The 12,479-nt window shown below is 43.8% G+C and overlaps 2 protein-coding genes across 4 annotated transcripts in view; both read left to right on the forward strand.

Annotated features, from left to right (window-relative positions):
• The first annotated feature begins 213 nt into the window (after positions 1-213).
• Positions 214-7,484, forward strand: fam98a (family with sequence similarity 98 member A). 2 transcript variants are annotated; one of them, XM_056609143.1, is made up of 9 exons: positions 214-303; positions 851-999; positions 1,509-1,643; positions 2,040-2,227; positions 4,392-4,472; positions 4,682-4,798; positions 5,188-5,355; positions 6,149-6,668; positions 6,717-7,484. In XM_056609143.1, exons 1-9 carry the CDS (start codon positions 242-244, stop codon positions 6,842-6,844), a joined length of 1,548 nt encoding a protein of 515 aa, XP_056465118.1. In that variant the 5' UTR covers positions 214-241; the 3' UTR covers positions 6,845-7,484. The 2 variants fall into 2 exon arrangements, with proteins under 2 accessions (XP_056465118.1, XP_056465117.1); XM_056609142.1 differs by having other exon boundaries at positions 6,149-7,484.
• Positions 7,485-7,721: 237 nt separating this feature from the next.
• The window catches only part of nvl (nuclear VCP like), a 34,464-nt gene continuing 29,706 nt past the window's right edge, over positions 7,722-12,479 (forward strand). Inside the window, exons 1-6 of one of the 2 annotated variants that reach the window (XR_008904308.1) lie at positions 7,722-8,052; positions 9,267-9,415; positions 9,831-10,437; positions 10,616-11,309; positions 11,623-11,687; positions 11,800-11,899. The gene's annotated coding sequence lies outside the window, so the exon portion shown is untranslated. The remainder of the gene's footprint in view (positions 8,053-9,266; positions 9,416-9,830; positions 10,438-10,615; positions 11,310-11,622; positions 11,688-11,799; positions 11,900-12,479) is intronic. The other variant, XM_056610221.1, reaches the window with a different exon arrangement.

Consider the following 12,479-nt stretch of genomic DNA (forward strand, 5'->3'; position numbering starts at 1 on the left):
GAAGATGCATTGTGATGAAGACCGAAGGACGATGAGGCCATGCTCCGTACTGCATGTTATAAATTAAGTCTGATTTGTACCGGCATTATCTTGGACAGCCTCAAGCACCACGTGAGGTAGCAAAAGAAGGCGAGGACCCCTGCATGCCAGCTGAGCTGCTTCTGTTTCCCCACCTGAGCCGCTGAAGTCAACACACATTACATGATCTTGAATATTCCGCTGTAATTATTAGCAATAGCAAATGTTATCAGTATTAAATCGTGAGATGGAGACGGACATCGTTGACTCCCTGGAGGATCTAGGGTGAGAAAACAACAAACCGCTACGCATGTGATTCAGTGGATACTTATTTAGCAGTTTGTAATACATTTTGCTAACACCACCACCATTATAAATTGGATAAAATGTGGTCTCATTGAAATCATCGTTACGTTTAGAATTAGATTTGATTACATCAATAATGCGACGTGCTGTAATGTCTGAGCCATGACAAAGCACTGTCAGCTGCTAGTGAACGATCCGTCTACCGATGGTCAAGTGCCAAGCTGTGTTCCGAATGGTTTGTATTGCGTGGCAAAAGTATGAATGCCAGCCCGGAACAAATGTAAGCTAAGCCTAATGTCTCAACCCTCACCATGTGACAAGAGTTGACTGCGATCAAGGCTAATACTTCACTGCCGCAGCATTTATCGAGTCTTAAGAGTGAATTGAATATAATTACCAACATAAGCGTTTCAAGTCCTGGAATAAGATGCAAGCTAACCGCAGGGTGGGTCCAGCGACAAAGGTAGCTGTGTCCACGTAGTCAAACAACACGTCGATGTCTAAAGTGCACTGTGGGTTTTTCTAGGTATCAAGGTCCTCTCCTGGAAGATGGAGCTCTGGAGGCAGCTGTTAAAGGTGGAGCAGCTTCCCCTGAGTTCACCAAAGTCTGTGCCTGGATCGTCTCCGAGCTCAGGCTCTACTGTAAACTGGAGGAGAACGTCCACGCCACCAACTGTAAGACACTTCTAAGTCTAAGCACACAGCCTGGTCCTCACTCAGGGTTATAGTCTTCAGTGGAGAGCACAGAGGCCAAGGCTCTACTAGTTTTCATTAGTCTGAAATGTGTATTTAATCCCTAAGGCTTCTTCAATGACAAGTGCTATACAAAAAAATAATAAATTGCCTCATAATTAATATAATAAGATTGGGCGTTTGTACATGTGTACCATCCTACCATACTCACATTTAAAGTCCTGACATGTCTTCAGGTCATTATGTAGATATTGCCAAAGCCGAAATGCTCTTTTACAATACATTGACATCACATTAAATATAATCCAAATGGTAATGACCTCATTAATGCAATCTATCTACCTACCCATCCTACCCTTAGTGACCTCAGAGTAAGAGCCAAGTTCATCAACGATTAAACCATGCTAGGCCTGAAAAGGAATACTTTGTGTTCACTCCGAAGACTACTACAGTTGAGGATCTCTGCTGAGCACTTCTCTCTTCCCCCCCAGGTCCCAGTGAGGCAGAGGGCTTCCAGCTTGAGATGAGTGGTCTTCTGACTGAGCTGACCTGCCCCTACGCTGTCCTCACCTCTGGAGATGTCTCCCAGAGACTGCTTAACAAGACCAACTGCTGCCTCCTGCTCAGTAAGGAGAGCTGTATTTCAGCATGCAGGATGTATTTAGTGTTAGATCTGCAGTGTATTCGTAAACATGAAGAAATGGATGCATTTAATGAATTGACTGTTGGACCTCTCTTTGATCCAGAATTGTTGAGGGCTCTTCTGGATCTCTCTCTATAACAGTGAATGAATGGATTAGGGTTCTGCTGGGTCTTTATAACTCTGAATGAATGAAAACATTTTTTTAGGAGTTGCAGGGCTTAATTCCGCTACAACTGGAATTAATTAGCTACTAATGTATTGGATACATTAATTGATTTGATAATTTGATTTCTTGGTTGGTTTTGTAACCAGCAGATGGCAGCAAACACCCTTAGAATAAAATAATGTGAACATTCTGGATTCCATGTTCTTCCCGCAGCATTCCTGGTATCGGAGCTGGAGGCCTCCAGGATGATCCTCGTCACCAAGCCCCAGAAGGCGGCGCCGGACTCTTGGGCTGGCTCCCCGATGTTCCTGGAGCTGAAGGGGATCTGTGTGACCCTGGGCATGTCCAAGCCTCCCGCCAACATCACCATGTTCCAGTTCTTCAGTGGAATAGAGAAGAAGGTGAGCTACTCGGCCACGTCTGTGTCTCATATGGAAGGAAAGAGCTGAACGATTAATCAAATTCAAATCGAAATCACCATGTAATAGAACGTGATACGCAAGTCGTAAAGGCTGTGATAAAACAAAAAAACATGACCCCTAATCATTTTTATTTTGGTGATTTGTTACCGTTACTGACTGGATACAATACCAATACAATGGTTAAATAAAGATGTTACATAGATTAATCGCAACACATCGGCCTGCCCTAAAGGAAATAGCAGTTTTTATGTTGTGTAGTTCATGCTAAAGAATTATTTATTGCTTTTTTAGTGAATAAAACTAAGGTGACATAAAGATCTCATAATTATGAGAAAATATCTCATAATTACGAGATCTTTATGTCATAATTACAAGATAATTATCTCATAATTACGAGATCTTTATTTTTCTCATAATTACGATATAATTATCTCATAATTACAATATCTCGTAATTATGAGATAGGTATCTCGTAATTACGACATCAGAATCCCATAGCCTAGTCTTCAACCACATGTGGTTCAGTTGATTGTTGGTCGGACTCGGTACTTCCGTAAAGATGGAAAGAGATGGGCAGATTCGGAGTTTGCGGTTCAATAGATCATCAGGGAAGCATCGTTGCGACACCAATGACTCCTCTAGCTAAATGTAGTAACCTAGAGAACCAGCTACAACCTTGTTTCCATCCAAACGAGCCGTCTTTAGCGAACGGTGAATTACATTGGCTTCTATGAGCTGTCGCCATCAGCCGCGAGCTTAGGGACCGTCTGCAAAGTGCAAAACTGAAAACGACCAACTTGTTCCAAATAGTCATGGCCTCTATATGGTCTTACTGCAACCTTTAGCTTTGAAAAATATATCTCAACTTATTTTTAAAGGTCCCATGACATGCTATTTTATGGATGCTTTCATATAGGTATTAGTGGGCCACTAACACAATATTCAAAGTTACAGCCACTCCGAGCCAGTCATATTGAGCTTCCCCCAAATGTGCTGTTTTGGTGTCTGTAGCTATAATGCAAATGAGGAGGAGCGAGGCGGGTCAAGGAGGAGGGTGGGGGTGTGGCCCTGGGCAGCTTGCAACCACGGTACCATGCGCTTTGTTTAGTGGCTGTATCGCAATGGCGAGGCGCACACAGCCTTTAGCCGTATTCTGTAAATATTCTAGAACACACGGGAGTCCTGGAGCTCCATATCTAAATAATATCATATAATACATAGATATCTATATCATATAATACATATTATCACGGCCAAAAACTGTGTGCGCCTCCAGACGATATTATGAATCACAAACTACTGTCTCTGGTTCTTCCACTTCCACATCAATCTGAAGTAGACTGAACCGCACGCTTCCTGCTGCCGGCTGCCCGCTGCCAGGCGGTGGTGCTTCACGGCAACCGGCGGCATGTCGCAGTTCATGTACTTCAGGGAGTCAAAGCCAAAGTTCCTTTCCCCCAATTCCTTCTCAACCATGGCTGAGATAACCCCCGCTACAGTCTTGTTGTGGAAATACAAGAGACGTCAAAGAACCGACAGCAAACACTTGCATTACAGTGTGTGTAATCACACACGCATGTGGCGCTCGCACGGTCGTTTCTCAGAATCTGCCCATTTCTTTCCATCTTTACGGAAGTACCGAGTCCGACCAACAATCAACTGAACCACATGTGTTGGAAGACTAGGCTATGGGATTCTGATGTCGTAATTACGAGATAACTATCTCATAATTACGAGATACATATATCGTAATTATGACATAATTATCTCGTAATTATGACATAAAGGTCTCGTAATTATGAGATATTTTCTCATAATTATGAGATTTTTTTTTTTGTGATGTGAATGCAATGCGCCACCGTATAAAACAGAGCATAAGGAACTTAATAAATTCAAGGCAGGAGAGTCTAGTAGGGGTTAGGGTGTTGGATTCCAGGTCGAAGGTCTTGGGTTTACCCATTATCCACAGTCGATAGTCTGAATGACAATTACAAATATCTAAACAAAAAACTTTGGATGAAAGTGTCGGCTTAACAAATATTTAAATATGGAAATGGTAGTTTGTTTTAATAGGGCTCACGATTTCTTGTATAAGAAGGGTTGATAGTTTAATGTGTGGCATGTTTCCTCTCCTGTTTTTCAGCTAAAGGAAGCCGCCGCCAAGGTCCCTGACACCCATATAGGAGACCCTCTGATGAAGAAAACACTTGGACCTTTTCACTGGGTAAACAGTCCAATAAGTAATATGCAGTTCATTTATATATTGAACCCAGGGGTTTCATTAACATATGTTTCTGTCTGTAACCCATAGTAGTTCAAAATATTGTTTTCTATGGTTAGTATTGAGAGAGATTGAGGGGAAATAGAAATGGACAAACAGAAGGTGCAGAAGCGAATGCCTTCTAAATTATGTTTTATTTGTATTTTTTTAAGGACAAAGTTGAAGCCCTAAACCAAGCGCTGGTGAATGAGTACGAAGTGAGACGGAAGATGCTGCTGAAACGACTTGACGTTACCGTTCAGTCCTTCGGTTGGTCTGAAAGAGCCAAGGTACCCCAGAAACCATTTAGCTTATTACCCAGAAGTGCTGCTGCATCAACTGCTATGACCACTAGTAGGTGCTGTTTGCGGCCATTGATTGATAATGGAGTTGAACACACAAGGCAAAATGGTGTGGGTGGCCACTGCTGCAAGCTCATCTGCTCCTCAAACCAACCACTCTTTGTGAAGAACAGGAGTTATTGTACCATGTTACATCCATGGACAGCCTACGAAACAAGGCTTTACAAAACCAAGATGATAAGGGTTTACAAATCTTGTATTATTGTGTGTAATGTACAGACGGATGGATGATGACCAGGTATAATATTTGTTGTTGTGTTTGTATTATGTTTATGTTTGTGTCATGGGTTGAACCATGGATGACGTGTATGTTTCAGAACCATGCAGAGAGGATGAAGAAGGTGTACCACCCTCTTCGCGCCGCTCTCAGCTTCCATAGCAAGGTGTCGGTCGGTCACCTGTTCGCCGCCAGGGAAGATCTGTCCAAGATACACCGTACCAGCAGTGGCAAGATACGGGAGAAGACGGCTTGTGCCATTAATAAGGTAAAGAATGATCCCATACGTCTGTCTTTTGGAAATCATACGATTCTCATAACAGATTAAAAATAACTGGCCAACTGTCAGATGAGTCCACAACCAAATATTGGTCAGCTCATAACAAATAAATTGTGGTGTCTACCCCTATTGGAGGAACGAGGAAAGGCACAGTCCCTCCCAAAGGTTTTAGTCCCTCCCCCTTCCCTCTCCACCCAAAAGCATCACCCTGCTGAATATAGCGTAAAGCTTACTGTTTACAGTGATCCCATAAGTTAGAGCCAGCATTACATTTTTCAGTGTTCTTTTGACATGAGATTGACAAGAATACGGCCTCTGGGTAGAGGCCGTATTCTTCCTCTCATGTTGGACGGTCTGATTGCCTGGAAGCTGCAATAGCAACGACAAATGCCTCTTGGTACAAAGTGGTTCCACAAGACCGCACAGGCTGGCGTTAGCTGGGCTAGCTGCTGGTCTAAGTAAAGAGCTCTTAACTTGATACTAAGACGTCCTTGATAATTGTAGTTAATTTAGCGTTTTAAAAGTTTATTCATGTTTTATAATCATACACATTGCACCTTAGAGGGCCATGACAAGGAAGCTGCTGTCAATGGGGTCCATGCCCTGATAAACTAATAGTTTTAAAGTTGATGGTGTATCTATTGCTAATCACCCCATATGAACTCCTATCTGTGTCCTGTACTTTCTGTTCTGACCCAAATTCCCCGTCTGGGAGTAATGATGTATGTTTTATCTTTGACTGAAGTGATTGATGATTGGTCTTTGTTGATTATTTCTCCAGGTCCTGATGGGTCGTGTGCCGGACCGGGGGGGTCGACCCTGTGAGATCCAGGCCCCTCCCCCAGAGATGCCCTCTTGGCAGAAGCGTCAGGACGGGCCCCAGGGTGGAGGGGGAAGCTATGGAGGTTCAGGTGGTGGTCGAGGGGGCAGGGGGGGCTATGACCAGGGGGGGCGCGGAGGCTACGAAAGGGGGGGAGGAGGAGGGGGCTACGGGGACAGAGACAGAGGGGGCCGTGTTGGTGGTAGGGGGGGCAGGGACGGAGGCGGTGGGGGAGGAAGGGGGGGCTACAACCAAGGTCACTATCAAGATGGCAGTCAGCAGGGTGGTGGCCCCCGAGGAGGCTATGGAGGAGGAGGAGGAGGAGGCTACCAAGGAGGCCACCAGGAGCCTGCCTACCAAGGAGGAGCGGGCGGTTACTACGACAACCACCAACACCAAGATGGAGGCCGGCACCAGGAGAGAGGCAGTGGCCGGGGTGGACGAGGAGGAGGAGGAGGAGGAGGTGGTGGCAGGGGGAGGGGTGGTCCTCGAGGAGCTGGTGGTGCTGGTGGTGGTGGTGGAGGAGGAGGAGGAGGCTGGGGGGGGAGAGGTGGACAGAATGTGAACCAAGGCGGACAATTTGAACAGTTCTTTCAACAGGGTGGGCAGCAGTATGGCCAGTCTGGCTTCAGTCAAGGCCGAAATTACACCAGCTGAGGGAGCTGTTTAGAACTGCACAGCTCATGGTGTGAAAGGCCTCCTCGGAGTGAATATAAATAAACGAACAAAGTTGTCAAGAGTTTGAATGCACAGCTGCTCATAATGTGGTAAATAGTCCACTCACCGAAGCCTTTTGTTGGACCGGGAACAACTACTGAGCATCTTGTGGAGGGTTATCTTCACAATACTGGGTAGTGTGGTGTGCTTTCTCCACATGAAGAATCTGCCAAAACATTGGTTCTAGTTGCACTCTGCTATCATGACCTCAGCCTCACACTAAGTCAGCCTTATCTTTGAGATTTGTTTGAAAAGGGAAGAAAAATGCCATGTTCAAACGTTGTTCATATGCATTTTGTATGACATGTCAACGTTGGCAGTATCGGACAGTCCAATCGCCTACTTATTACCAGTCAAAATATTTTTATTTTAGGGGATTAGACTGTTTTTTTCCGTTATTTAATGTTTTCCAACTGTTACTGACGATGGAAGAAAAAAAAATGTAAATACTATTTTGGATGTGGGGAAGTGTGGTAGTTTTTGAATGAAATGAGCAATAAAGTGTGAAAATGAACCATTTTGTTTGCCCTTATTTAATATTAAATAGATCAATTATTAATGTTATATTCGTTATTTTAGAAAGATGTAAATAAATATTTACTTTAAAAGTTGTCTCTTGCTATTGTGTGTCTAATGTATGCATATGTATGTGTGTATATATATATATATATATATATTATATATTATATATATATGTGTGTGTGTGTGTGTGTGTGTGTAATTGTATTTATGAAACGAGCTCTATAAAATAAGGATTGATAATAAAATATGGATGCAATATAAAATAATAATATCTGAGCTTTTACTTTGAAAGACTACCGGCGGTTAGCCTTGCCTTCCGCTGTGGTAATCAGACACGTTATTTGTGTGTAGACAGCTAGCTTAGCCATAATAACTGAATACATTCTACTTTGCGTGCTTCAATAACTTAATCGTGGAAGTGGTAGCGTTATACCGACAACATGTACCGTGGTTTTCCCGGTCCTCCGCCGGTTCGCGGACCCCCGAATGGAGCCAATTTTCGGGGCGGCTTCGGCCCAAGGTCCGAGGCTCCTCGGCCCTTCCCACCCAGAGCTTGTGGACCTTTTGCAGCATCAAGCTCGGACAATAACTTCATCCCAAGAAACACCCGAGACCATTACCTGCATGTACGTACCCTAAAACAAGTCACCTACCTAAAATCATCTTACATACAGCCGAGCTCCACGTGAGCTAAATATAACGTTGGTGAGAATGTGAGCAATAATTAATACACAATACAACATAATGACACTTAAATTCTAAATAAAAGATGATGTCCATGGAATCATCGCTACAAATTATCCCCGTTAATGTCCGGTGTTCAGTTTTTTTAATTGGGGTGATCATGTGGATCACAATTACAATGTCCATGCTCCATCTCGAAAGTCAATGTTGAGACAGGATTTGGCAGTAGGGGGTATACAACTTGTAACAATGATTATTCTGCTTTGGTTTGGAGATACTACCATAAGTTGAAGTCTTCAATCTTATGGAAAGTATTAAGGAAGTACCGATCTGACGCTTCAATACTAGTGTATACAACAACGTGTATACATGTTCTGTTGCATGGATGAACCATTCATGTATTTTACTTCCTTTACTGGAGAACATCCACAGCATACATTTTTTACATACGAAATCACATTCTCTTCGGTGACCACAATCAATGTTGATATCGATTATTGATATTTGCACAAAACAGATTCACCCCATCGAAGGACACATTTCACATGTTATCTTTTATTGTAAGCCTAATTATTGTCTACACATTAAGTTTAAACTTTAAACCTTCTTGTCAACGATGTGTGGATGGTCATCCGATGGTGTTTAATTTTGTTTTTGCATTTTAATTATAAAGACGACCCAACTGGACACATTATGGTACAATAAGCAAAAAAATTCAAAAGTTACATTGTTCTATACTACTGTATTGTTACACTGCTGAAGTATAACAAGCTATATAAGTACGAGTTAATGATCTTCATTCCCAAATACTGACTTGATAAGCACGGCCATCCTGAAGTCAAAGTCAGAAGAACCTTTGTTTTGAAGTAGAAAGTGCACTCTTTCAGTTGAGGGAATTGTTGCAAAAATGATAAACAAGATTGCCTTAAGGTAGGTCGTTTTTAAAATACTACTTTAAATATTAAACATTTTACTTGTTTTTAAATGCTATCCATGTGTCATCAATGTAGGCTAAAATTTGATCTGCACAATTTTAGGTAATCTGTACAGCTCGCACTGTTAAACACTACGGAAAAGACCAGTCAATTCGCAGAAAGAGACATGAGCAGTCTGGCATGTCTGCCATTTAACGTGAATTATAATACTTCCACCCCAGACTCCGATCCGTTGTAGCAGCTTCCCCATAGACCGCAGTACAGGGATGACTCTGAGCAACCCACCCCCCATCCCTCCGAACATGGCTCAGCAACGACCCATCCCGATGTGGGGTGCATCGAGTTTGGAGGCCCCTCCTAAAGATAACAGGTCCGTACAACTTTTTAAATACGATTCTTGCCCTTGTTTTCATGAGTCTGCTGAGGACAATGCTCCTCTGGTTGATACAAACGATCATCTGAGAAGCTGTTTGAACTGATGTTTTCTAATAATAGAAAACAGAATATAATTTGATTACCTCCAGATTATCTTCCAAAAGTGTTAACTGTCCCAAATCCCCGGCCATGGGATGGCCTTGGCATGTTAATTCTACATATGCACCAAAAGGTCATATAAGTTGGCCCCACATTGTCATGGCTGGTTTATCACACCCGCTGGAGAGTGGAGACACTTCTGCATGTGAACGTGATACAATTTTGACAAATATTACTTACACTATTACTTACACAAGGTGATAACATACCTACTTAGTCATTATTCTTTTTTTAAATATGTTAATCAACAGCGAGCGCGCCGGAGAAGAGTTCCTGAGATGCATTGCCGCAAACAAGCCTTTACCAGAGTATCTCAAAGGGAACATGGCCTACAACTTAGCTGAGGCATTGAATTCATCAAGCATCCTAAAGGCAGGGGTTGCCTCGGATTCTGAGTCCAGCAAGCGCAAGTCGCGGAGCCGAAGCCGCAGTCGCAAACGGGACAAGAGGGCCAAAAGTCGCGCCCGAAGCAAAAGTCGCGCCCGAAGTAAAAGTCGTGCCCGAAGTAAAAGCCGTGCACGCAGCCGGAGCCGTGGCAAAAGTCGCGCCCGGAGCAGAAGTCGTGAGCGAAGCCGCACTCGTGGGAAAAGCCAGGGTAGGCATAAGGGCCGAGCTCGCAGTACCAGCCGGGGAAAGAGCAGGGCTCGAAGCAAAAGTCGGTCCACCAGGAGCAGAAGTCGCAGTCCCCCGAAGACTCGAGCCAATGAACCTTGGACGAAGAGCATCCCTAGCAAAAGCTGCAGTGCCACTGGCTCTACAGGGGCCAATGCTCTGCTCCAAGGTCTGAAACTTGTGATGAACAGCAAAGAACTGGAAGACAGGCTACCCTCCCTCAAGGATGCCATTCTCACAATACAGGTGAGGCCTTTACCGTGATTATGTTTAACAAGTTTGGGTTAGCTAATTGGGTACACATCCAGTTGTCTTTTGTTATTTTGTTTTTTCTTCATGTGATAAGCTTTATCCCAACCTCATACATGAGATATGCCTATGAGATATTGCAATTAAAGAAAGATCATTTGGGTTTTTTGAGCAGGCCTCAAACCAAGGGCAGGACACAAAGGTAGACTGTCTCCCCAGTAGAAGCCACCAAAGGTTTTCCAGCCACGGACAGGAGGACCAGGTCAGCCGGGAGCAGGACAGCATGCTCCTTCCCCATGAGAGAGTTGGGAATGACTTCTCCTGGCTCCATTCCAGCGGTCCGGAACTCTCCAACATAAGGCAGACAGACGACCTAGAAGACGAAGAATCGTTCCTTTATGGAGACGTACCCGAAAGGCCTTCCGCTGCACACGTTTCCCAGACTGGACAATTGGCCACCCACCAGTATGCCCCATCACAGAGTTCCCCTATTGTCAGCCAGCAGCAGTATCAGCACAACCCCATGTTCAATAACCTGGAGGAGCTCTTCAATCTCAAGCCACTTCCTAAGGTAGCCTCTCAGAGCTCCTCTGCTGCTGCTGTTAAACTAGAGCCCCTCGCGAGGCAGGAGCCTTCCTCCGGTACTCCCGAGATGAAGGACTGCGAGAAGCTCCAAGGGATACTGAAGAACATGGGCCTCAACCTGGCCACTGCAGACATCAGCAAGCTCTTTGTGAAGGTGGAAGAAAAGGAACACTCCCCTGCCCATGGGCCTGAGTCTGCACCTAAACAGACGCCGCCACTTTTCCCAGCATTGGATGGCACAAATGCACGACAAGCACTGGAGACTCTGCAGTCTTTGATTAAAGGTTAGTCTTTTCCTGAATAAGCAATCTTACAAACATGTCTCCTGAATATATGGATGCAGAATGTTGCTTCTTCCATGTATCTCACTGAATTGCTCAAGGGCTGGATTGCTCAATTGGCATCTGCATTTCTTTCCCAACCCTAAGGTTTAGGCTAAGGAGGCTGACTTCTGGGCCAGATGTTCTGCTCATTAAATTAGCTTATTGAATTTATAATTATTGAATGATGTCCTCTGCCTTGACATAGAGGGTTTGTTGCCACAATGTTTATTGTTTATCCGTCACTGGATCATACTGTTGTGCCCTCTTCTTAAAGCCACCAAGGAGAAGCGCACAAAAAGTGATGTGATGACCAAATCTCAACCACCAGAAAACTATGAGGTTAACATCTTTCCCAACACCATCTGCTATTCCTAAAACTGCTTGATTCACCATCTATACTGCTAAGGAATGGTCCAAACCCTGAGCAAAACATTTATTCTTGACTTCCTAGGCAAATGGCAACGAGGAAACCAGAAGAAGGGAGAAACAAACCAGGATAAAAAAAATGGAAAGCTTGATGAAAGATCTGGAGGCATTACTCCAAGAGGATGGTAATGTTAACGTTTTTCCTTCAACTTTTTTCTGAACTGCGTCAATCAGGCCAATGATTCTCCTCTAATTCTCGTCAATTTAATAATTCCACTTTTTGAATAAAAGAAAATGTCACTTTATGAGGTTTTCTAACATTAATATGAGTTCCCCTAGCCTGACTGTGCTCCCCCAGTAGCTAGAAACGAGCAGTAGGTATCCTACTCTGCCTTTGAAAAAACAAAGCTCAGGCGCGCCGATTTGGATTTTTCCCCATATGCCGTCATACGGGGAAAAGTTAACTCCCCTTCTCTGCTTTGCCCGCCCAGAGAATTTTGCCCACCATTGAGACAATGAGCTACGACTGTTGCACACTTCTTGGTTATTTGGATAAGACGTCGGAGAACCCAACGCAGTCGTTTGAGATACATTATGTTGTCTGGAGGCGCACACAGCTTTTGGCTGTGATAATATGTATTATATGGTATAGATATCTATGTATAATATGATATTATTTAGATATAGATGTATAGGACTGTAACGCATGTGTTGTACACTTCTTTGTTATTTGGATAACCGTTCTGCGGTTGGTGTTACGGCGCA

The sequence above is a fragment of the Gadus chalcogrammus genome, chromosome 15 (genome assembly GCF_026213295.1).
Source record: "Gadus chalcogrammus isolate NIFS_2021 chromosome 15, NIFS_Gcha_1.0, whole genome shotgun sequence".
NCBI classification, from domain to species: domain Eukaryota; kingdom Metazoa; phylum Chordata; class Actinopteri; order Gadiformes; family Gadidae; genus Gadus; species Gadus chalcogrammus.